The sequence below is a fragment of the Fusarium vanettenii genome (genome assembly GCF_000151355.1).
Source record: "Fusarium vanettenii 77-13-4 chromosome 8 genomic scaffold NECHAsca_10_chr8_2_0, whole genome shotgun sequence".
NCBI lineage: Eukaryota > Fungi > Ascomycota > Sordariomycetes > Hypocreales > Nectriaceae > Fusarium > Fusarium vanettenii.
Window position 1 is genome coordinate 650,353 of NW_003315874.1, and position 23,528 is coordinate 673,880.

General features: G+C 53.0%; 5 protein-coding genes across 5 annotated transcripts; 2 read left to right on the forward strand and 3 right to left on the reverse strand.

Moving 5' to 3' along the window:
* Positions 1–3,986: 3,986 nt before the first annotated feature.
* Positions 3,987–5,879, reverse strand: NECHADRAFT_71070 (uncharacterized protein). The gene is made up of 2 exons (XM_003048898.1): positions 5,170–5,879; positions 3,987–5,118 (listed from the first exon to the last, which is right to left on the reverse strand). The coding sequence occupies exons 1-2, from the start codon at positions 5,638–5,640 to the stop codon at positions 4,279–4,281; spliced, it is 1,311 nt and encodes a 436-aa protein (XP_003048944.1). The 5' UTR covers positions 5,641–5,879; the 3' UTR covers positions 3,987–4,278.
* Positions 5,880–7,680: 1,801 nt separating this feature from the next.
* Positions 7,681–9,778, forward strand: NECHADRAFT_83765 (glycosyltransferase family 22; the record flags this gene model as incomplete). Its single annotated transcript, XM_003048707.1, has 3 exons — positions 7,681–7,887; positions 8,099–8,314; positions 8,378–9,778. 3 exons carry the CDS (start codon positions 7,681–7,683, stop codon positions 9,776–9,778), a joined length of 1,824 nt encoding a protein of 607 aa, XP_003048753.1.
* A 442-nt stretch (positions 9,779–10,220) lies between these two features.
* NECHADRAFT_105042 (uncharacterized protein) lies at positions 10,221–14,062 on the reverse strand (the record flags this gene model as incomplete). The annotated part of the gene is made up of 4 exons (XM_003048899.1): positions 13,315–14,062; positions 12,907–13,062; positions 10,536–12,853; positions 10,221–10,505 (listed from the first exon to the last, which is right to left on the reverse strand). The coding sequence occupies exons 1-4, from the start codon at positions 13,457–13,459 to the stop codon at positions 10,221–10,223; spliced, it is 2,904 nt and encodes a 967-aa protein (XP_003048945.1). The 5' UTR covers positions 13,460–14,062.
* Positions 14,063–16,776: 2,714 nt separating this feature from the next.
* Positions 16,777–17,552, forward strand: NECHADRAFT_102773 (uncharacterized protein). The gene is made up of 3 exons (XM_003048708.1): positions 16,777–16,833; positions 16,908–16,977; positions 17,040–17,552. Exons 1-3 carry the CDS (start codon positions 16,826–16,828, stop codon positions 17,223–17,225), a joined length of 264 nt encoding a protein of 87 aa, XP_003048754.1. The 5' UTR covers positions 16,777–16,825; the 3' UTR covers positions 17,226–17,552.
* Positions 17,553–17,838: 286 nt separating this feature from the next.
* Positions 17,839–23,483, reverse strand: NECHADRAFT_83767 (uncharacterized protein; the record flags this gene model as incomplete). Its single annotated transcript, XM_003048900.1, has 4 exons — positions 17,839–19,176; positions 19,226–22,366; positions 22,410–23,328; positions 23,413–23,483. 4 exons carry the CDS (start codon positions 23,481–23,483, stop codon positions 17,839–17,841), a joined length of 5,469 nt encoding a protein of 1,822 aa, XP_003048946.1.
* Between the last annotated feature and the right edge of the window lie 45 nt (positions 23,484–23,528).

Consider the following 23,528-nt stretch of genomic DNA (forward strand, 5'->3'; position numbering starts at 1 on the left):
GACCCAGGGCTCCATCGCAATGGAAGGACTGGAAGGGGGTGGGAAGCTAAGCTAGGACGCAGGCTCACACAGGGGATCGTGGACGGAGCCTCGAGATGGAGTACCAGTCTCCCAATGACTTTAACGCCTGGTGACTTTCTTTTCTCTTTTAAGAGAATGAAAGAGATTAGGTCGAATAGACGCAACTCTCTAAGCGAACAAAAGAACCAGCTCTGCGGGGGGCAACCAAAAAGCAAATGGTATTGATCCCTTTTGATCGACCCCGTGATACACCCAAAGCAGGAGTGTCCCCCCCATCCATGCCATACCAGGATTCAAGGGCGACAAGAGCCGGAGCAGACAGACCAGGCCAGCAGCCTGGGGGAGGGAAGCGAACGAACGAGGAGAGTGAGTCAGTCAAGTCAGCCAGCAATGACAGAAAAGAGCAGCCGAACCCGAAGCAGTCATGATGCGTGATAGGACGGGGGCCTTGCCCAGAGCTAAACCACCTTGGTTGAGCTAAAAGCCAACACTGTTTGTCGAACATTGGATTGCGAGTACGTGGGTGCCTCGAGGGCAGTTGTTGCCTGACCTTTTACCCCAGAGATGCCTTGTGATGGGGGGAGAAGAGATGAATGATGATGCCTTGAGACATGAGCCTCAGGCATATATTGTTTTCCACTTTGCGAGAAAGAAGGAAACATGTTCGCCCCCTTATTCTAGAGTCAAAAGTCACAGGCATCCCGTCATCGGTCTTGAAAGCCTCAGCTAGCCCTGTTTTATGACTTGACACGAGGGTTTCATTGGATTCCATCCGTTCTGCTTCATGGCTTTCGAGTTACAAGACAGGTACCGAGGTACCTTCGGCCCCACCACTCCGGTCACTGCACTCACGCGTCCACTCTCCGTCCAACCTAAGCTTAACCATTGTTGTGCTATGCTGTGCAAGAGGGAAAGGCTCTCTTCCCCAGAAGCACCTGTAGCGTAGAGTGGATGATGCCGGGTGCTTATCACGGTGACGATGCCAACGTTATCAGTTCCCGGACTCTCGCTGTTATCGCTCCAGCGACTTCCCCCTTATCACCACTCCTAATCCGTCCCCATCAGCTCTCCAGCGCCGGGTTGGCCAGGTTTCTCCCCATGGGCGCCATGGCCCGCTACGGCGCTACCTGCCACGAGGTACGACAAGCCGCGCCGCCAGAAAACCAGGCCAGGCCGGGGTGAGAAACATGATCGCCGCCGATAGAAAAAAAGATAGGACAAGCCCCGGCCCGGGAGGGACAGAAGCACATGCCGGGGCTTTTGTTTATTGACGGAAGAGAGACAAGTTGGAAGGGCATTTTCCCTGTTTACCGCCGGAGATAGCTCGCTCACGGAAACGGCATTCAACCGACCGACGGGTGATGGGCCAAGCCCCAAAGATGGCGAAACTTGGAGCGAGAATGATATGGCGTCAGCAGACTCTCACCCGCTCGCAATCACGCACCCACCACTGATGGCATTCTCGGGATCGGAAACCAAACCCGTACTCGCCATTTGTGCTTGGTCTGTTCTACCCCATCCCATGGCCTGACCCCAAAAACAGATCCAGACGGTAATCAAATCTGTGTGTGTCTCTCGTTATCATGCCCTGCGCATGTTACCCCATCCATGCGCCTTTGCGCTCCAGCCGAGAGAGAGCAGCCCTGCAGATGCCGGTTCCTATTTGGGGAATCCGCTGGCACAAGAAAGTGCTGTAGGACTTTGCGGCGCCGCGAGATGCGTGAATCGTCGTCACTTTTTGTCCGGCTGAAGAGGATGGGTGGGCAGCCTTGCCGGTCGACAATTGGACGGCTAGAATGGAGATATCGATGATAGCATCCCAATCCACCCATCCATCCATCCATCGGCGAAGAGGTGAGACACTCACTCCATCAGCAATAGATGTACAGGGGCAGATCCAACCAGAGAAGGCTTATCACGCCAGCAGGGCGACAGAGTGTGCAAGAGAGGTCGTGATCTGATGGCGGTATTCTGTTATTCTCTTCTTCACAAGAAACTCACCGTGTCAAGCCGCCCAAGATCCCGTCATCATTCAGCCCAGCTTCGTCATTGCCCGCCCTGATCGGCATCACCACGCCCCTGTTTCTGGCTCTGCCACGGGGTCGTTGAGAGCTGCCGCATCGGCTGCTAGACGCCGCTAGGCAGAGGGTGTTGCCTCGTCAACTTAAAAAAACACGATGGGTTGATAAAGGTGCTGCGCTGTGCTGCCTGCCCGTGGATTTACCCTCTTGTCTCCTCAATGCACCTATCCCCAGATGGGATATTTTGCTTGGCCTGCAGTGAAACGACTATCATCTGCCTTTGCCTGCTTACAGTAGGTCTTTCAGACGTGCCCCAGTTCTCGATCGGATCTACACGATGCAATCGCCCAGGCTTGTTCTCTTATCTCTGGCTCTCGTGTCCTTCCTTTATCGATTCCACCTACATAGGTAGCGGCGTGTTTCAGCAACCTCCAACAAAACGTCCCATCACGATATCTCATCCCCCGCCTTCACAACCATCATCATCATCCCTCGTGTTCCCCCCACGTTGCTCCTCACACCCAATACACAATATGCCACCTCAAACAACCAAACCGAACACAAGGGGACCAACGGCCCCAGACTCCATTGACCACTCATGCTGCCTCATGTCGCCCATCACCTGATGGAGACCGCGGTGCCTGACCGAGACGCCCAGCACACGTGCATCTACTGGCGACAGGTCGTCCACGCTTCGACGCTAAAGAGGCTGCTTTTCTCAAATCAATGTGCATCGTGCGGTCCTTGACTCGCTTCTTGCAATGCCTTGGGGGCTTCTTTTTTATCTCCGCTGCACATCACCACGAGGTCTTAGATGCCAAGATGGCGTCACTTTCTGAACCCGTTTTAGTCAAAGTCCCCCATCATAAATGCCTCTCTTACGCTTTTATTCCCGCCATGGTGCAAAAAGGTGTAACATACGATTGTTAGAGCAACCACGGCACCTTAAACTATCCTCATTACTGGCTCCAGTTTGCCTGCCCGTCAATGGCCTCATTGCCCGCCTCCTGTCGTAAATGACATGCATAGCCAAAATCCCCACCGTCTGTTTGTAGGACTGTCTCCCATGTAGTATTCTTCAGGTAACCCCAAGGCGCTACATCGGAGTGTCACCTTGTCCATCATATGAGGCCCTCAACCTCTCAAACCCCCTCTACAGATACACGCACATGTCTCCTTCTTTCCCATACGCCGCATGCCACGCGTTCGTTCCCCAACCAAACTGGAACCGAGATATACAGTGCATGAAATTTTGCAACACACTCGCACGCTTCTGACCCTGCATCTTTTTTGTCACAGGGAAGAAGAAGAAGCTAGCCCCACCCATTCGTAGGCGCCGGAGACCCGAAATGCACGCCCTTGTTGTGTCCATCGGTGGGCGCCTCTGGCCGGACCTCTCGGATGCCGTGGATTCGGGGGGCCCGTATCGCCGTGTTTCAAAGGGCCCACCGATTCCGGCGTCCGGCTGCGGGGCCAATTTTCTTTCCATCTCGGGACACTGTGAGACATGATGTTTTTGGCGTCGTTGAAAGTGTAATTGATTGTAGGTTTGTGATTCATCAATTGTCGGCTTGACGCGAACATGATCCTAAGACAAGGGGTAGTAGTAGTCTTGGGCCTTAGAGGTGTCTTGGTGCTACCTAGACATGCAACCTTGATGATGGTTTCACAAAGTGCATATTCATCAAGTTGGCTACTCATTATACTACCTATCAAGGTACATTCAAAGCTTGTTTAATAATGTAGTTTGTCATGAAGTCCTAGATCTCAATGTAAATAGAGGCTGTCACTGCGGGAGAACCTTCACAGTCAAGTCATGGAAAAAGAAGTTAACCTCATAGTATACCCAGAGGGCAGATCAAGGCAACCTAGTCAGAGAGATGTAGTTTTACACAATCAAGCCACCATGCCCAATGCCTTTCACAGTCAAGTCATGACACCAACTTAGGAGAATAACTGCATTTTATTTCATCGCGGGCTATCCAACCTGTACAAGGCCAATCGGCCGACTATGGAACTCCCGTTAAAACGCCTTCCCAGAGCATCACTGATGCTGGTATCTGGTATCTATGCATGCAATTCATGTTCTCGTCCTCATTCGCTTTTCACCCCTTGGCATCATATGCCTGAATGCCTTATGCCCAAAATGTAAAAACACAAAGTTCTTTTTTCTTTCCAATGAGCTCGCGCTCGGATGCGTCTGATCTTTGGTGTCCTTTTTTCTTCTTTTCTTCGTTTAGTGACCAGCGGCCTTCTCGACGGTGGGAAGCTCCTTGATGGCCTCGGCGATAATGTCGAGACCCTTGCGGAGCTCTTCCTCGGTGATGACCAGAGGAGGGGCGAAGCGGATGATGTCGCCGTGAGTGGGCTTGGCCAGGAGACCCTTGCTCTTGAGGAGCAGGCAGAGATCCCAGGCAGTTCGGCCATTAGCAGCAGCCTCGTCAATGACGACAGCGTTCAGGAGACCCTTTCCTCGGATAACCTTGAGGATGGGGGTGTTGAGGGCCTTGAGGCCGTCACGGAACATCTGACCAAGCTTCTCAGCCTTGGCAGTGAGGTCCTCCTCCTCCATGATCTCGAGGGCGCGGATGGACACGGCGCAGCCCAGGGGGTTACCTCCGTAGGTGGAGCCGTGGGTGCCGGGCTCGACGACGAGCATGATCTCCTTGCTGCTGAGGACGCAGCTCACGGGGTAGAGACCGCCAGAGATGGCCTTGCCGAGGGTGACGAGGTCGGGCTTGATGTTGGCCCACTGGGAGCAGAGCATGCGGCCAGTTCGGCCGATACCAGTCTGGATCTCGTCGCAGATGAAGAGGACGTTGTGCTTGGTGCAGAGAGCCTGGACCTGCTCGAGGTAACCCTCATCGGGGACAACAACACCGGCCTCACCCTGGATGGGCTCGCAGATGAAAGCAGCGGTCTCCTTGCCGTGGGCCTCAAGAACCTCCTCGAGATCGGCAATGTTGTTGTATCGGATGGGCTTGCCAGTGCTGGGGTTGAAAGCACCAATGTTGGGGACATAGGGACCGTAGTTGGCCTTGGACTCGGGGTCGACGGAGAGAGTAATGGCGGTCATCTGGAGATCCTGTTAGTTCCATCTTGGTTTCTACAAGAGCAATTGACTTACGGTTCGGCCGTGGAAGTTCTCGGAAGCACCAAAGATCCAGGCCTTCTCCTGAGGAACGCCCTTGACCTTGTAAGCCCACTTGCGGGCAATCTTGATGGCGGTCTCGACAGCCTCAGCACCAGTGCACATGGGCAGAACCATGTCGTAGCCAAAGACATCGCGGACCTTCTCGGCCCACTTGGGGAAGACATCGTTGTAGAAGGCGCGCGAGCTGAGGGTCAGACGGCTGGCCTGGTCGGCGAGAGCCTTGACGAGCTCGGGGTGGCAGTGACCCTGGTTGACGGCACTGTAGGCGGAGAGGAAGTCATAGTAGTGGCGGCCCTCGGGGTCCCAGACGTTGATGCCCTCGGCGCGGGAGAAGACGACGGGGAGAGGGTGGTAGTTGTGGGCGGCGTACTCCTCCTCAATGGCAATGGCCTTTTCGGTGGAAGAGGCGTGGAAGCGAGAGACGGTTCCGTTGGTCTGAGACATGGTTGCGGTGTTGGAGTTGATGCGATATGTGGTTTGTATGGTCTCTACTGAAAGAGACGGGAGCAATAGTTGAGCGAAAGAATGAAGGTTAAGGTTCAGTTCGCTTGCTTGTTGAGTCTAGAGAAGAAACAGGAGAGAGAAAGGCGGGAATGTCGAGGCTCTTTAAGGACGGAAGCGGCGAGCGGAACGGAGGCGGAGGTGACGCAAAAAAAGACATCCAAGGTCAGCAGATCCAAGATTCTAACCTCCTGTTAGGTAAAAATTACTGCGGTCGACGATTGAGTCTTGTAGACTATACCCCTAAGTGCAAGTGGGAAGAGCCAACAAGCGCCGAGTGCGGGCGCATTCGCCCATGGAGGTTGCAAAGGAATTGATTGTTTGACAGGGGGGAGGGCAAGCTCGGCGGAATCCAGGCGGGATGGGATGCCGCCGGCGGCCAGAGGAGGAGGAGACGGGAAGCATCAAGAGAAAAAAGATGGGATAACTATGTCATGATGGAGGGTCTGTCTGACTCGGACCAGAGTGGAGGGTTTCCGTCTGTTTCCGTCATGTTTTCACAGTGTAACGCATTCAGAGTCTTTTTTTACCCTGCCAGATTTTTGTCTCGCGGCAAAACAAAAACCTACCGCGTTCGGTCTGCGGTGTAGATTTTTCTCGACAGGTCGTCGATCCGGCACAAGAGGCTCTGCCTGATGACAGCAGAATCTGGGGTGAGAGAGGGATGATGGAGGGGGGGGCCACTTTGACAAGGGTGCAATGTGCTGCCATGCCATGTCATGCAAGCTTGGAGGAGAAGCTAAATTGAATGGTGGCCAATCGAGGAGTCGATATTACGAGGAGGCATGATTTGGCAGTTGGAGACTGACTTTGGCATTGGGTAGAGATGAATAGTAACTGCCTGTATGAAAAGATTATCTCAAGAGACTCTCTGGACGCTCTGCAAAGGCAATGCCACGGATATCATCCCATGTCGTCATGGCTCACTCGCACTCGCAACCAAAAAACAAACCAACATTCCCTCTTCCCTCTGCAACGGTATCCCTGACCAATCAGGCCATTCCCCAGCTTGGGTGAGCCTCATCTGAGATCAGATGGGAACACCGCCGCCCTTCCGCCGCCAGCTCCACAGATAGGGACGCACCCAATGACTGAATGACTTGTTCCGCCTGTTCCCGCCTGTTCCGCCAGAAATCTTCTTAACTCCGCCGTAGCCGCCGGCACCCCCGCCTTCGTGGAACGGTAGACAAACACCGTCGTCGTATCCGTGTATCTTGACCGCTACTGTCATAGTCTTATCTCTGTCTCGATTGCGAATGTCTACCGGATGAAAAGTATCAAGACTTTTGAATACATTCAAGTTGAGGTCCCAAATGGGAAATGTGTCTAGTATTCAAGAATAAACACTCTCCTTAAGAAAACATAGTAGTCCATCGACTAGGCGTAGAGTTGATCAACTCCAACTACATCCACAAGTGGCCCACAGAACTGTGGCACAACTCAAGCAACCACCTCACGGTTTTACGTACCATGTCGCCGGCGGCCATTTTCTACAAAACTTGATTACGTACCGAATTGGTGACCGAAGCTGAATGTGTTTTGAAGGAGTTTTATTCTCTTGCCGCGATTAGATTATCCATGCTTTTAGAAGACTGGAAAATGTACATTCAATCATCCGATTTTGGCCGTGATGACGATTGCCCAGATCTTGGGAGTAGGATATGGTGAGAGATGATTTACTGGTGGTCAGACTGTCGAGCGATCTTGTTAGCTCTCAATTGAATCTTACACTTAATTCTGACAACAAGTTACACCAATACCAACACGCCTTGTTATTGCAACATACGGAGTACAGATGTTGTCGTTGGTGGTGGTGGTAGTGGTGTGGCACATTTGTGGCTGGTGAAACCCACCTCGCATCTCTCCGACAACACATGACGATCAAAAACCAACCAATCAACACCAACGTCACACCCTCAAGATGGAAACAGACCAGCTGTCTCCAAACCAAAAGCAGCACTCAACAGTAACAGCATTCCCATCATGCCTTCAATACAAGCAGCACCGGCTTCTTTGGATCGCGCTCGGAATCAGAGGAACCGACCTGTATTCCTTCGTGATATATTCATCATCCGTCTCATCAATGCTTGGTGGATCGCCACCTTTTTTCAGCCTGATGAGTTCTTTCAGTCTCTTGAGCCGGCGTGGGATTTGGCTTTTGGTCCACGGAGTGGTGCTTGGCTGACATGGGTATGTTTACTTCCCGTGTCATGAGTTTATGCCCTCATCTCGTGCTCCGGAACTTGATCTATCGTGGCTTCGCCTTTGGTTGAGCTGCATTTCACTCTCTCACTTACACCATCAACTCTTGCTCACTCATGAGCCAATCCTCAATATTCACATCCTATACCTTAATCTTTTACATGCTCCTCATAATGAAACTCTTCTAACATCTTCACAGGAATGGCAACATCAACTTCGATCCTCCCTCCACCCCGCCCTCTTCGCTGGCGCATACCTCGCCGCCGACTTCATCGCCAGCCATGTCCTCCCTATGGGCATCCTCCGAGCCGCCATTCTAGTTGCAGCTCCTCGGACTCTCCAGGCTGGCATCGCCGCCCTCGGTGATTGGTACACTTGGCAACTCGCTGTGTCCATCTACGGCGCCAACAGCAACGTCTCCTTCTTTGCTGCAGGTTACCTCCCCTTTCTTGAAAGCATCTTCCTGACACACCTTTAGCTCTTTCTTCAGCTCTTTAATCCCTGGCAATGGTACTGCTCCACCCGTACCTTTTCAAACTCCCTCGAGATGACACTCACTGTCATGGCTCTGTACTACTGGCCCTGGGAGCTCCTCGGCGCTGCGCAGACGACAAAGGAGAACCCCAAGCCAGCCCCTGTTCTCCGTCACCTCTGGTCTCTCCGCGCATCTCTCTGTCTTGCCGCCTTTGCTGTTATCCTCCGTCCGACAAACCTTCTCATCTGGGCCACTATTGCGCTGGTCGCTCTCACTAGGATCTCTCTCCAAGGGTCGTCACCTCTGACGCCCTCTACTGTGCTCGTCCTGCTGCGCGAGGCCATCTTGTGCGGATCTCTTGTCCTTGCTATCTCCATTACCTCGGACCGCATCTACTTTGGCTTCTGGACGTTTCCCCCTTACAACTTTCTCTACTTCAACCTCTCCAAGTCCCTCGCGGTTTTCTATGGCCGGAACCCCTGGCACTACTATCTCCTTCAGGGGCTCCCCCTTATCTGCACCACCAGCCTCCCCTTTGCGCTCCTCGCCTTATACAAACCAGGTGCTCCCGATACTTCAGCGAGTCAGCTCAACACTCTCAAGACTCTGGCGTATACCGTCTTCACCACCATTGGCGCTCTCTCGGTCATCTCTCACAAGGAGGTCCGCTTCATCTATCCCCTCCTCCCAGCGCTTAGCATTCTCGCTGCTCCATATGCCGCTTCCTTCTTCACCTCACAGCCCGCTCCCATCACCAAAAACCCCCATCCTCGCCCTCAAATCCGCAACAAGTCCTATCTCCTCGCTGCCCTGGGCATCAACATCTTCCTTGCCGGCTACCTCTCCTTCCTACACCAGCCTGCTCCTCTCAGCGTCCTCTCGTACCTACGCCATGAGTATGAGCGCATTCATCCAGACTCGGTAAAGCTCGCTCAAACTACACGCTTCTCCTCGCCCCCAGATGAAGAGGAGGAGCTCTTTGCCCTCTTCCTCATGCCTTGCCACTCTACGCCCTGGCGCTCACACCTTGTCTACCCTGGCCTGCGCGCCTACGCCCTCACATGCGAACCCCCATTGCATACTCAGCCGAATACCCCTGAACGAGAAAACTACCGCGACGAGGCCGATCGCTTTTACGACAACCCCATTCCTTTCCTCACAACAGAATTATTCAGCCCGGTCCTGCCCCTCCCAGTGCCTCGCTACATTGTCGGTTTTGAGGGTATCGAGCCTTGGCTAGATGAGTTTATCAAAACACCAGAGGCACAGACTCTCGGCTTGTCCAAGATTCGTCAAGTTTGGGGGGGCTTCAACGGCTTCTTCAATGAGGATTGGCGACGTGCAGGCAAGATGATTGTCTGGGACACGGGAGTATATGACAACGCGCCACCTGAAAAGGCGTAAGAGATATCAAGGCATGCTTATATAGCTCCCCTTGTACTGATATTGGATGTACTTCTCAAGATCACAAGTTGGTTATACTATACACTTCACCGAGCTCGACACATGAACAGTATCATCATTGATGGATAATCCGAATCTTTCTTTTATAACGACCCATACTCCTTTAAATTGTAACTCCTCCACCCGCTTAAACGAAAATAAGACTCACCTCACACCGGGCTACATTACACACATGTAATCGACTATAAGGGTGGCAGAAAGGGCAGACACGGGTCCTGTCGATGAACCCGCCGCCCACATGTCGTCCTCCATCATCATCGTCCCGTCCCGTCCAGTTCCTACTCCTTCCTCCCCTGTGACAAATTCATAAAGTGGTATCACTCCCATATCCCCTCCTCACCTCGACTCCTTTCCCAGTCTAAATTGAAATGTCGCCCTCATACTATTGCTCCTGTTTCGTTGGCTCCGACTGTGGGTGTGGAGGCTGTGTCTGTGGCGACTGCGGTTGCTCAGACACTTGAACTGGCTTCTCTTCCGGCTTCTTCTCCTGTTGCTGTTCAGGTTGGGGCTGGGGCAGATCTTGGGGTTCCTTCGGCTGTGGTGACTGAGGAGCCGGAGCTGCAGCTGGTACCGAAGTTGGGGCGGGGGCAGGGGCTGGATCTGGAGCCGGAGCTGGAGCAGAGGTCTGGGTTACCGCGGGTTGAGGTGCAGGCGGTGAGACGGGCTGCTGCTGGTGAGGCTGGGGCTGTTGTTGAACCTGAGGCTCGTGCTGAGGCTGCGGCTCGGGCTGAGGCTGCGGCTTGGACTGATGCTGAGCTTGGGCCTGGTATTGCTGCGGGGATGGAGGCTTAGGTTGGGCCTGAGTTTGCGACGGTCGGGGCTGCTGCTGAGGACCTTGGTTCACCAGCGTAATGGTGGCTGGTTGAGGAACAGGAGCTGCACTAGGGGCCGGAGCAAAAGTCGGGCCAACAGCAGCGGCGATAGTTGAGGCAGCGGCTGGGGCGGCCGCAAGGGAAGCATGCTGTGCCGGAGGGCTAGAAGCCTGCTTCTCGCCCTCCCTAGGCCCGTCTCGCTTGATATCCAAACTCTTCCCACGGGGTGAGAAGCTTGTCGCGCTCAAGTTGGTACGATCAGCGGGAGGAGACTTATTCCTCCTCGCGTCGGCGCTCTCCTTTGCCTCGCGATACTTGTTCCTGATCCATCCTATGGGACCCTTGGAATCGTTGTCCCGACCTGAATCAAAACTGCTGTGCGCATCACCAATCATGACGGGTCGGTCGGAACTCTCGCTTTTCCGGGGACGATGGCTTGAGCTTGAGATCGACAGGTTGCTCACGTCAGCGTTCTCGTTGATTCCGAGAACCATGCGTGGCGAAGTCAACCCAGAGGGTGTTGAGGCGCCATTGTCAGCATTCTTACTTCTCGACAATCGCCATCGCTTCTTCTTTTCTTTCTCGGCCTGTTCAATGGTGGTGATGGACTGCTCATCGAGAACCTGGTCCAGATCCGACCCCTCATTGAAAGACGAGTGCAGGGATGTCGGTGGCGACTTCTTCGATTTCAACGTGTTGTCAGGATGAAGACTTTGATTCGAAGATGCCTGAGATGCCCTTGGAGTGTGTTCTGAAGAGACATCGCTCTTCTGCTGCACCAGAGAGGCTGGAGGAGTGAGCTGAGTCTCTTGAGGGTGTTGTAGTCCATGGAGTCGATCTTGTTGTTGCTCGAGGTGTTCGCGATGCCTCTCTTCTTGAATCGGCGCTGGTGTCTGCGATTGCGGCTGTTGTGACAACAGATGTTGCTCCTGTTCGTGTTGCTGTGGATGTTCCATCGGATTGGGTAGCTCGAAGTTAGGGGAGGTTGCGGTCTGGTGGGTATACGACAACGAGGCGCTGGAGCTATGTGCGCTTGGGTTCAGGCTGCCAGGTATCCGCTTCTTCTTCAGCTTGTTAGGCTGCCTGCCACTATCTGACGGCAATCCTCGGAAGATGCTAGGCAGATTTCGTTCTTTAGTGGGTGTAGGAGCCTCTTGGGGCACATCGAGTAGCCTCTCTTGGCTGCGGCCTGTCACCGGAGCTCGGGTAGGTGTGAGATGACCGCTACCGCTGATATCGGTCGAACGCGTTGACTGGGGAGATTGATCAACACTCTCACCGGCATTCAACTGCGTCAAGGGTTCCAAGTGAGCCGGGGAGCGAGGACCTGAGCCATCTTGCCTCTGGAAACGTCCACCAGCCAATGCTGGCGACTTCTTGGATGGAACGGTGTTACTTCTGGCCAGCCCACCTGTCGTCGGGGTCGCTGTCAGGGCAGGGCTGTTGGGAGTCGAAGTTCCGTCGTTCCTTGAGTTCCTTGACGACACGGATCGATTCCTTCTGAGTTTTCCATCTCGTCGCACGCTGGCTGCACCGGCACTTGCGTTAGATGCGGATCGGTCCAAGCTGGAGGTGCGGTTCGGGTTGGGAGTTAGGGGTGCACTAGGAGTGCCAGATTCCACCTCTTTCTTGGTCTTCTCATCAGCAGCAGTACCCTGCATGCCAATAAGGAAGTGATCTTGATTCTCAATCAAGAAAATAATGACACACTGGTTCAGTCGATACTCCTCGGGGGCCATGGCATGAGCTGGGTGAGACAGCATACCAGGCTGAAAGATGGCTGCGAGATTCTGCGAGTTCATGCGATTCTCATCTGCCTTGGCAGCGAAAACTGCAAGAAGATCAAGGATGTAGAGGAGCAGCTGTCTGTTCAAGGGAGGCAGCTCGGTGATGAGCCGCTGGTACCTCTCGATAGCGGCCTTTTCGTTAAAGTTGTCGACGAACTGAGGACCTTCCAGGTCGCCAACAGCCTGTTTCGTGGCGCCTCGGAGGGGGTCGCGGAACTTTTCGTAGAGATCGAGAGGAACAACAGGTTCGGGGAGGTCGTTGAGATATCGCCGTAGGACGTTTGCGGCATCGTGAACTGTGTAACCATCCCAGACGAGACCCTTGCCGTATCTATCGGGGGAATCGAAGATTGTTTTGAGCTCCTTTATTCTCTTTTCCGAGCCGCTCAGACGAAAGATACCCTCAATACCAGTGGCTGGCGATAGTGTCAGCAAGATCCTTTGAGGTAAGCCCACCATATCCACCTACCCTTCTCTTTGAGAAAGACGCCACACTTTGCGACGACTATGGGGACATAGCCGTAAATGTAACTCTTCCCATGTTCGTCGATGAGGGAGATAGCGACGTTGGCATATGTTATGCTCTGCCGTAGAGGCACACCAAAGATGCCTTGTGATCTGGTTTCTGAAAGCTCTTGTTAGACACCAAGCGAATGAGGTGAGGGGCGTGTGCGCGTTTGACGGTTCCTTGATTCAGAAGATCACATCGCTTGATGCAAGCGACTGGATCCATCATGAAGAGCATCACCAAAGATGTTTGGTATAGCTAACTTGGCGCAACGTCGCGGGGAGTGAAAGCAAGACGATCGAATTGGGACGACACGACCGGGAGCTAGACGACGTTGCGCAAAAGGTGATGGGATAGGAGGAAGCATACCCTGGGGATCCTGATGCTTTGAGGGCAGCTTGAAACCCTTCCACCATGACTTGAGATCGCGTCTGTTCGGGGGCGATGTGGCATTGTTGATCTGAAGCTGAGGCGGCTGGTTGGCCTGGTTCGGGTTGGGTGCGGCGGACGTCATGACGAACGGCTGCGCGTGCGAAGGAGGAGAAGGACGGCGAGGAGGAGGAGAAGAGCGACGACGCTACAGCTGGGCCGGCCCAGTTGCCTGAGTCACGATGGCCCCTCGATCTCAGTCGAGGGCAACGGCGACGAGGATGAGCGCTTAGCAGTAACCCGTCGACAGCGTTGGAGGGGGGCCGAGTCGAGTCGGGCCGTCAGGGAGGATGTCGAAGTCGATTTCGATTGCACGGAATGATGAGAGACTGCAAGTCAGGAAGCTAGAAGGCAGAAGCCCAGAGCAGAGCAGAGCTGGAGCTCAAACGAGGGAGTCGAGGACGACTCTGTGGGCGCCAGTTGAGGGATCGGTCGATGATTGGCAGCGTCAAGGGCGTGACAGCGGTAGGCAAGGCGTTAGGGCGTCAAGGCTGGGCTGGGCTACCACCTTTGGTTTGGGGTGAGGCACGGGCTGCGGAAAGAGAGGAGCCGGGACAAACGCGCGCAGAGCGGGACGATGGGTGGTGGAGAGGCGACCGGCACGGGCGTGTATAGAGGTTAAAGAAGCTGAAGCTGACGAGAGCGCTGATTATCGTTCAAGTCGATGGTTGTCGCGCGATAGAGGAGCAGCCCGCGGCATGGAGAACGAGAGAGGGAGTAAGATTAAAGAATTGTGAGGCGGGGGACTCGGGGCAGGGAGCTCCAGTAGCAACAGTCCAGCCGTAGGAGTACCTGAGCTGTCCGTAAGTACCTGGACCTTTAGGTGGTAGAGAGTCCGGGGGGTGGGATAAGGCTTTAACAGAGCGAGCGACTCAAATAAGCAGTGGAGGAACCCGAGGGGGCAGTCAAGGGATGGAGACGGGAATTATTGACAGCGAGAGTAACTCTTTTGCACAGCCAAGTTTGTTTCCGTTGGTAGAAAAGGTTGGTTGCAAGGCCAAAGAGGCTGGGCTGAGCTGAGCTGGGCGACGGGATGGAGGGCAATGAATGATGTAGGTACCGTCCGTCAGCGAGCAGGGCCTGAGGTGTCGGGCGATGGTGGATGTCAGGCCAGCAAGCAGCAAGCAAATGTAAGTGTGGGCGGGGGGTCAGACACGAGGTACTTGTTGACAGGGCCGGTTTACGCTGGAGCAGAGGGTACCACTTGTCAAGAAAGCGAATGGACGATGTAATCGAACGAAGGGACAAACAGCAGCAGCTGAACAAGAAGAGGGGAAAGAAAAAAGAAAAAAAGGTGAGATTCAAAAGTGGATGCAGCAGCTCAGGCATTTGAAGCCTCCATCCCCCTCCCCCGGCAAAGCTGACCTCTCCTTCCAGTGGAGGTTTAGTTTAGCTGGATGCCCAGATGAGGCTTTCTGACTGTGTTGCAGTGGAAAGGGAAGTGGGCGGCGGGGTTTCCGTGCATTTACAGTTACTGGGCTTCTATTCTAACCCCACGGCCAAGGAATCCAGCCTCACGCGTGCCTGGGGCGGAATTGATGAACCCGAGACTCTTGTCACATTACGAGTAGAGGATGCACATTATGTGGAAGAACTACCGTGTTGAATCGGACAGACAGAGTTGGTGATGGCCTCCGTATATCTACGGGAGTATCCTATGAGACCAATGTTGATATTGACAATGGATCCAATGCACATCGTGGGAGGCCGCAAACGTTCACCCTACCCAGAATCCAATGCAACAACCCAAAGGTCCCAATTAGTGGATCCCGCTCCTACCTACAGTAGCGGCCCAGGACCAGCAGAATGCGAGTGGTTGTTGGACCATGGAGATTGCCAGGATCCAACCTTGGAAGCTCTCCCGCCGTAGGGCAGAGGTCATTGATTGATGGGACCCCCACAGCAGGCGAGGTACAGTTACATACAAGCACATGGTACACTGAGATGAGAGAACTTGCCTTGTTGGATACGGGAAAATCGCTTGCGAGATTTCAAGATTTACAAGAGATTGACAAAGCATCTCATCATCAGGACATTACTCCCCCCTGGTTGCTCGAGCTGAAACCACTACTGCAACCCAAGCTCTGTAGCTATACGAACACATCCATCTGCAAAAAAAAAACCTGGTTTATGTATGGTAGGTATGCTGTTAACTGTCTGTGCCGCTAGGTACGGTGAGGGAAAACAGGAAGACAGGGCTTTGTTAATTTTAGCCCATCTGCAGGGCCGCAGCCCATATCGACGCCATTTCATTTCGACTCGATCAGCACCTCATCCTTGGTGGACCAGGATCCAGGGTCCCCTAGCCAGGACCAAGATTTCCCCTCGAGGCTTTGCTTTTGTGCAACGAGTTGATGGTTATGGAATATGGGGATAAGAGATGTGAAGATGGGTATAAACTGTAAGCTTACACCAGTTCAGATAACCCATGCTTCCTCGTGGTTATCAGGTTCTACAGAGTACAGACTGATAGAACATCATTCATCATGGATCCCCTCCAAGTTTCCAAAATTGGACATTGGCCTCCTCACGGACTGTTACTGTTTGCGGGATGCAGTATCACACGTCAGTCGTCCCCCCTCCCCCTCCCCCTCCGCCATCCATCCAATGCCAGCTTCGAAGACGTTGCCCGCTAGCTCACCCATCAAACACGAGTTCTCCGTCCACTACCGAGCCGCAACTGCCATCATCAGACCGGGAACCCTGCCGATCAGTTGTTTCATCTTTTTTTGCCTTCAGCAAGTCGAGAGTACTAGAATAGTAATCCGTCATGCTTATCAATGCTGTACCGGGCTGCTGGTTCTGATGACTCAAGTACGGTTATTCGATGTGTGGCGCACCAGGAGAAACATCAGTCCAGATCTTCGGTGTGAGCAAGAATAATCAAGAAAAAATGAAACAAAGCATTCCACAGTGGGAAATAATCATCAATCTCTGGTTTCATAACTAAGGATCATTTCATGTCATTCCTTTCATGTATTCAACTCTAGTATTGCCATGGATGCGGTCCTTTTCCCCGTTACACAGCGTTTTACGAGGCTCCGGCCAGTAACGGAGGAAGCTTTACTTCAAGACATGCGCATCAGAGCACAGCATTGCATCTAGAAAGTTCAACGCATGCATGATGTAGCCCAAGAATGATGCAGTACCTGATTTGGTTAAATATTCACAAGAAATTATCCCCGAGTAATTCGTAGTACAATTGTCTTGAACGAAGCTACGTCTGTCCGTCCAGGTACCTGACGTATGACGGAGTGTGGTTGGCTGAATCTGGGGTAAAACGATAATGCGATCCCGCCGATAAGGCCCCAAACCGCCCGAGTCCCGAGCTTATCTCTAGCCCGTGGATGGCGGCGGACTTCAAAATTTCAATCTCCATCGACGACGACAACGACGACGGCCACCTCCCAGAACCCACCATAGCCACGCATCCCCCCCTCCGACCGCCACAATGGATATGTTCGTCTCAATTCCTCAAAGTCACAGTCTCGGTCGTCGAAAAACAATGCTGATCAGGGCTTCCCTCACGACAGGTTAACCGCCGCCGAGCAGCGCACTCTTGAGCAGCGCATGCAGAAGCGACAAGTCAAGGAGTTTATGGGCGTATGTTTTGCACCTCTGCAACACTCAAGATCCAGAAGAAGCTGACATTTTCGCCAATCTAGGCTTTCGGTGGTCTCGTTGAGCACTGCTTCATGTCCTGCGTCGACGACTTCACCTCCAAGGCCATCTCATCCCGGGAGAGCGGCTGCATCAACCGCTGCGTTCAAAAGTGGATGGCCTCCCAGCAGCGCATTAGCGACCGCTTCCAGGAGCACAACGCCCAGCTTACGGCCCAGATGAACAAGTAAACCGGCAAAAAGAACGACGGTCGAGCATGGACGAGGGAGGGGACTTTTTAAAGAATTGACGTGTGTATGACTATGGATCGACTGGGGGAAAAGATGCAGGAAAACTCTGGCTGCGGCTGACTATATGGTGTCGGATGTCTAAACCAAGCGATTTTTCCATGATGCCAGAGGGAGGACGCTACCATCTAGAGAATGGTGAGCCAACGCATGGCATGCTCTTGTCGCACCAACACCGAGCTGTACTTGTATATTATCCTGGGTTATAGAAAGGAGATGTTCCTCCTCGCTCGGGTTGGGAATCAATAACCCCGTTTCTACTCAGCTAACGAATAATGCTGCCATCCATTCATCTCATTTCAAACTCACTGAAGCCATTCTAGGTTGAAAAAAAATATGACATCATTAAAAACTCAGCCAATCCTCCGTGGCAACGCTTTTCTCGTCTTTCATCGAGTAAGGTAGATACGAAAACAATATCTCTTGCATGTCTTTCCACAACGCATTCGGCCCGTTTCCAACGCCCTTGACCTATGATACTAGTACTTTACATCACCATAAACAATCGTTCTTGTCCTCCTCTACTCTCGTCCTCGAGTCCAAGTCATCCCCTTATTCAACCCTCTGCTTCATCGCTGAGCACGTCTCGGATAGCATCCAGTTGAGCCACTGCCTTCTCCTCCAAGAGACTGTCGTACGTGCCCGTGATCGACTTCATGCCACGCCAATCAATCTCTCGCTGGCCCAATGGCATGAGTCTCTCTTTCAAGAGTTTCTTTGTGCTGAGCCAAAAGTCGACGTTTTCCAACAGAGTTGCTGAATCCCACTCAACATCGGGAATGTCACGGTTATTGTTGACCCGGAGAGCGGCAAGCACCTTGGTAAGAAGAGCCAACGAGTGCACTTCCGAGATAGCCACCAATGTCAGGTAATGCGGTGACGCTCTTGATTGTGTGCGGCTTGCACCAGGCGCCTCAAAGCGGTCCACGCTTGACTCCAACAGATGAGGGAACTCGTTGAGCACATATACAATCTCGGGAGCGACAGTAGCGCCCAGAGCCGTCAACAAGTTCAGCATCAAGGGCAAAAGTCCCTTGGACCAGATGCCGAAGCAACGTTGTACCGCAGGAGAATCCGAGTAAGGGGAGAGGTTGGATTTCAGCATGAACTTGGTCAAGTTGGCTGATAGGATGTTGCTCAGAATTCCGTCACACGCCATCTGCTCAGCAATCAATGGCAGCGCTGAGAGCTCGAGGAGGAAGATCATGCTGAGCTCGCCATAGATGGGGTCGCCTTGGTCTGCCAATCTATCCGCCCACGAATACAAGGATGTAGCGGCGTGGAGAGCCCGGTGCTCCGACATGATGTTGAGAACCTGGGTTTGCGATTGGTCCATATTCGGCAGACTCAGGCAAGCTTGCAGGATAGCCGTCAACAGAGCAAGGTCTTCGGGTGCCACCGTCGCCTCGTTGTCGTGGATCAGGCTGACCAATGCACGGAAGCCCCTTCCAACAACACGGTCGAGGATGTTCAGGACGGTTTGCATTACAGTCACCGTAGTTCCCTCAAACGCATCGTGAGTGTCACCCTTGGTTCCCGTGGTATGGTAAGCACGGAGTGTGACAAAGAGCGCCTTCAGCAAGGTCCGGTAGTATGAAATTGAGTCGGGTCCAAAAGGTTCTTCAACTCCGTTGACTGTGCCAACTAGAGTCGATAGAAGCTGGTTAATGTCCTTGACTGGTATGGAAGACTTGACAAGACGCTGGATCAGAACCAGCGCAAGGTTGGCACGGGACTCGACAAGCTTGAGGAAGATGCTTTCGGGTCCAGGGATCCCTTGGTTCGCATTCAAACACTGCTGTGCAACCTGCAACATCTGCTTCGCAACCATGTCATTGTCAGGAAGGCATGAGCTAAGCTCCACAAGAAGAAATTCCCAGGCGTGGAAAAGGGCCTAGCAATAGAGTTAGTTATGTCACAAATTGGGCATCATATAAACTTACAAGCTGAGCGTCAACTAGTGACAGGTTTGTGTTTGCACGCTCCATCTCCGCCTTGAAGCCATCGTCTTTGCGACCCTTCCAGCCAGGATCAAACCTAAGCATCTCATCGGCACGCTCCAGGTCGTAATAGTAGCTCTTGCCCAGCTCTCGCGGCTCCAGCGAGGTTCGCTTGAAGTCGGCCACTGGGCAGCCAGAGTATTTGTTGGAGAAGTTCTTGGCAAAGTTGTTGTGGAGAGACTTGTTGTAGCCAGCAACTTCAACTCCGTCGCGTAGGTAATAGTCGAGATCGCTAACCAGACTCTTTGCCAGAGCGCTAGAATTGCCCAAGTGGCGTGAATGGTAAAGCTGCATGGCAAAAGTCTCGGCAACGTAGGCGGCCAATCTTGCCTCGAAGCTGGCAAGGACAGCGTCCGTCTTGACGGTGACGTTAGATGGCTTCAGGTCGCGGACATATGCTCGCAGGCCATCCAGATAGGCTGTGTCCTTTTGGAGTGTGAAGACGGTCCAGGGCCAGAAGTTCTGGGCCGAAGCAACAAAGTCAAGGACGACGATGGATTCGTTCACGTGGAGCTCCTTCAATTTTCCAAGTCGTGCAAGTGCTGTCGCAAACACAGAGTCGGAGGAGATCTCCGTCTTCTTGTTGTCCTTTTTCATTGCCTCTCTTGGCGTCTGACCCGTGAGAAGACAGTTAGACATCCACTGTTGTCGATTTCTCAAGATAGCCGAAAAGAACTTCCAAGTAGCTTTCACGTCTTTGGTCAACTCAAATGGCTTGCCCAGAGTTGCAAGAAGCTGCAAGAATGACTTGGAGATTTGGGGACCAAGATATCCGAGCAGCGACGGGGGCTCGTTTGATGCCTTGCCTGCGTTCACCACCAGGGACTCCAGCAGCCACATAGTCGGTCGTCGGAAATGATCAGACGCTGCGCAAAGGCGCGCAAGCAGGGTAGAACTCTTAAAGAGGTAAGACTCGATCATGTTCGATGACTGTTCAAGATGGTTGGCAACCCGCAAGAGTGTTGCCGAGAATTCCAAGACGGAGCTGAGTTGAGACTGGATCATGTCCGTACGCCTAGGATAAAGCGTGCTATCACTCGAAGTGAAGGCGGCAACGAGAGATGAGAGTAGAGGCTGGAACCTCAGCGACCCTGTGGAGGGGGAGATGAATGAATCCAGAACGTAGGTAGCAGCAGGTCGGAGGCAAGAGGTTAGGTTCTCAGAGCTCGAAGAGTCGCCGAGGCTATAGCTGTGCAGAATCACCTTGTGTAGCACAGGCACAACGTCTCGGAGAATCGACGAGCGGCAGGCGTCAGAGGCGAATCTCCAAGTAGATGTGTTCTCAAAGATGTCAACTCCTGCCTGGGCAATCGAATAGCTAACCTTGGATAACACCTTGTCAGCAGTGCCAAGCCAGGGGTTGAGGTCCGTCTTCTTTCGGCCCATGGTCTGGATGCCAGCTCGTCGTTGAACGGCCGATGTTAATGCGGTATCGATCATATTAGAGAACAGACGAAGGCAGGACGACAGGAAGTCAAACCTCTCCTGAACGAGATCCAGGCTTCCGATAATCTTGGTGAGCTTGCCAGCCCTAGATTCGGAGCTCAGCAACTCGCACCGGGAAAGGTAAGACCATACTCGGCTGGGATAGATAGGCAGAATGGCGTCCAGGAATTGGATACAGGAGTTGAGGATGGCCACAACTACATCCTCGCTCTCCGCCAAGTCGACCTGCATATAGTAATCCATGGTTTCGCAAACGACCGTCAGGAGGTCTCTGCCACTTCCTGCATCAATGTGCTTCTTTGCTTCGAGCAGGATGTCGTTCTCGGCAGACACCAGGGCCTCAGTAGAGCCCTCCCTCGTAGCATTCAAATAATCCATACGGATGAGAGTTGCGAACAGAGCAATGACCTCGGCGGTTTCATCCGGCTGGAGCATGCCAAGTTCAGATTGATAGCCCTCTTTCATGAGGCTAATCTCAAGCCGTCGGCCCAAAAGTGAAATGGTCGAGTGAGGATACTCCATCGAGACAACTCGGCCAGTGTCGGTAACAAATCGTCCGTAGGTTCCTGCGGGTATCCGGTATGCGTCATCCTCGATCCGTCTTCCACGCCAAGATGGCGATAGAGAGATGAGGGGAATGTCCTGGAGCAGGCAGAAAGCATTGGTGTTCTCGTCTTCTTGCACCAGCTCATATTCCTGGAAGGTCTCGGGCAGTACGAATGTGAGAGTCGGTGTGACGCGGAGAAGGTTGAGAATCAGCTGAGATCGCTCACTGTCTTGAAGACTAGTAGCGCTCGCCAATGTTCGGCAGAGGGTAATGAAGGGGAGGAATTCGTAGGGGTATCTGTCGAGTGCTTGCTGGAAGAAGAACTCGAGCGCAAGGTCGTCGTTGAGCATCGATGCAAGTATATCCTGCTTTTCTGAGAGGTTCTCGTGGTTTGAAATATCCCAATAACTGCGGCCGGCGCCAAGCACGGAGAGCAACGAGCTCACAGGCTCAGACTGGTAGCCAATGACGGGGTATGATACTTTCAGAAGCTCCAAAAAGACATTCCGAATGCGAGAGCTAAGCAAAGGCGTCATGCTGCCTTCATCTGAAGGGCCCAAGCCTGAAGTCATGGTTGAGATGACATCAAAGACACGGCCTCGAGCTGTAACAGCCGATGCAAGCTGCTCAACCACAACAAGATCCTTGGAGGTGGTTGAATTCTCAAGAAAGCTGTCAAACTTGGACGACTCGATTGAGAAGATACTGCCCGCTGAATTGCGCCTTGCAACTGGGCGAATGACACCACCAGCCTCAAAGGTTTCTCGGGCATTTTGTTGGAGGAGATTGTCCCGCTTCTCTGTCCTACTCTGGTAGGAGACATTCATGCGGTGCAAAAGTAGGGTCCAAGCGAAAATAACAGGTGAGGCGCTCTCACAGTCGGCTTCAGCTGCATTCATAATGCTCTTGTGAACTTGCTCAAGAACATCGGAGGAGAGCAGATATGTGTCATAGGTAGTATCAGCTTGAGTAGCATCCTCCTCTCTCTCGGAAAGGTAAGTCAAAGATCTGGCGGGCTTGAGCAAGATTAGGGACACAGCAACTGAAAGTGTCTTGAGGGGCAACACCAAAGGGGCGATGCTCTCGTGTATCTGTACCAGAATTAGAACTGTTTCTCAAGGAAGGTTGGCTCACACAAACCGGTTGGACGGCGTCAAAAAACCTATAGACCTCCATCAAAGTGAACCATTGGTTAACCGCGCTGGATGGCGCAAATTCGCCGTCAAAGCTGTCGACGATTTGAAAGACTACAGACAGAGCGTGGACAGCCTCGGTGAGAAGCGTCCTCAGCCAGTCCAATTCCACATCTTCGGTCACCCATTTCTCGTCCGTCACAGAACTCAGTCCAGACTCAATGAGCTTCATCGCATCCGTCAAGACTTGAAGATAGGTCGGCAGAAGTGGTTCCGCATCGTCTCGCGCAGGCAACTTAAGTCGAAAGGTTTTGGCCAAGTCAAGGTTGACATTGGCGAACGTCGGCAACCGTTCGTACAACTTGATCGAGTTGGCGTAGTCCGCAGACATCATGAAATACCGGCGCTCGGAGAGGTAGATGTTAAACAGCCGTCGCTGCCTCGTCTCGGGCTTCTCAAACTCGGTCCAGATCTCATCGGCGTCCAGGGCAGACGCTGAGCCTAAATCCAACAAAAATGCCGATCCTTGGCCATTATAAAGTCCAGCAGCCTCTTGCAGATTCGTAGCATCCTGAGATGAAAGCGGTCCCATGAGGTGGCTAGCAGGACGGGACTGGTACTCGACAATAACTATGCGCAAGGCGGCAACCAAGTTGATCTTGGCATTCTTGCTGAGCCATGTCGCATCCTTCTTGATCGAATCAATATCGAATCGGCCGTCCGGGCTCGCAGGCACATGGATCGGGGCAGTCTTGGTATCGAAATCTTTGTGGGTGGCATCGTTCGGCGGTGCAAAGGTACTGGCTGGATCGTCCAGGAGGCGGTGGACAAAATCGTCGCTCAAAAACTGAATAACGGCCGAACTAGCTGTTCGCTGTCCAGAGCTATCGGAAAGCGCAGTGGCGATGAGCTTCCAAGAGCTGTGTTGGAGGTCAGCGGCATGTTTATTGACATTCTCATAGGCAGCAAATAGATGGCCGCAAAGAAAGAAAGATGCAACTTACAGAAGCACCCGCTCCCCAGTCAGACATTGCTCCAGGGAGGGAAAATAGATGCGATCGGCCACCGACGCCATTGCAGAGAGCGTCAAAAAGGCGACAGTGGCATGCGATGCTGCATC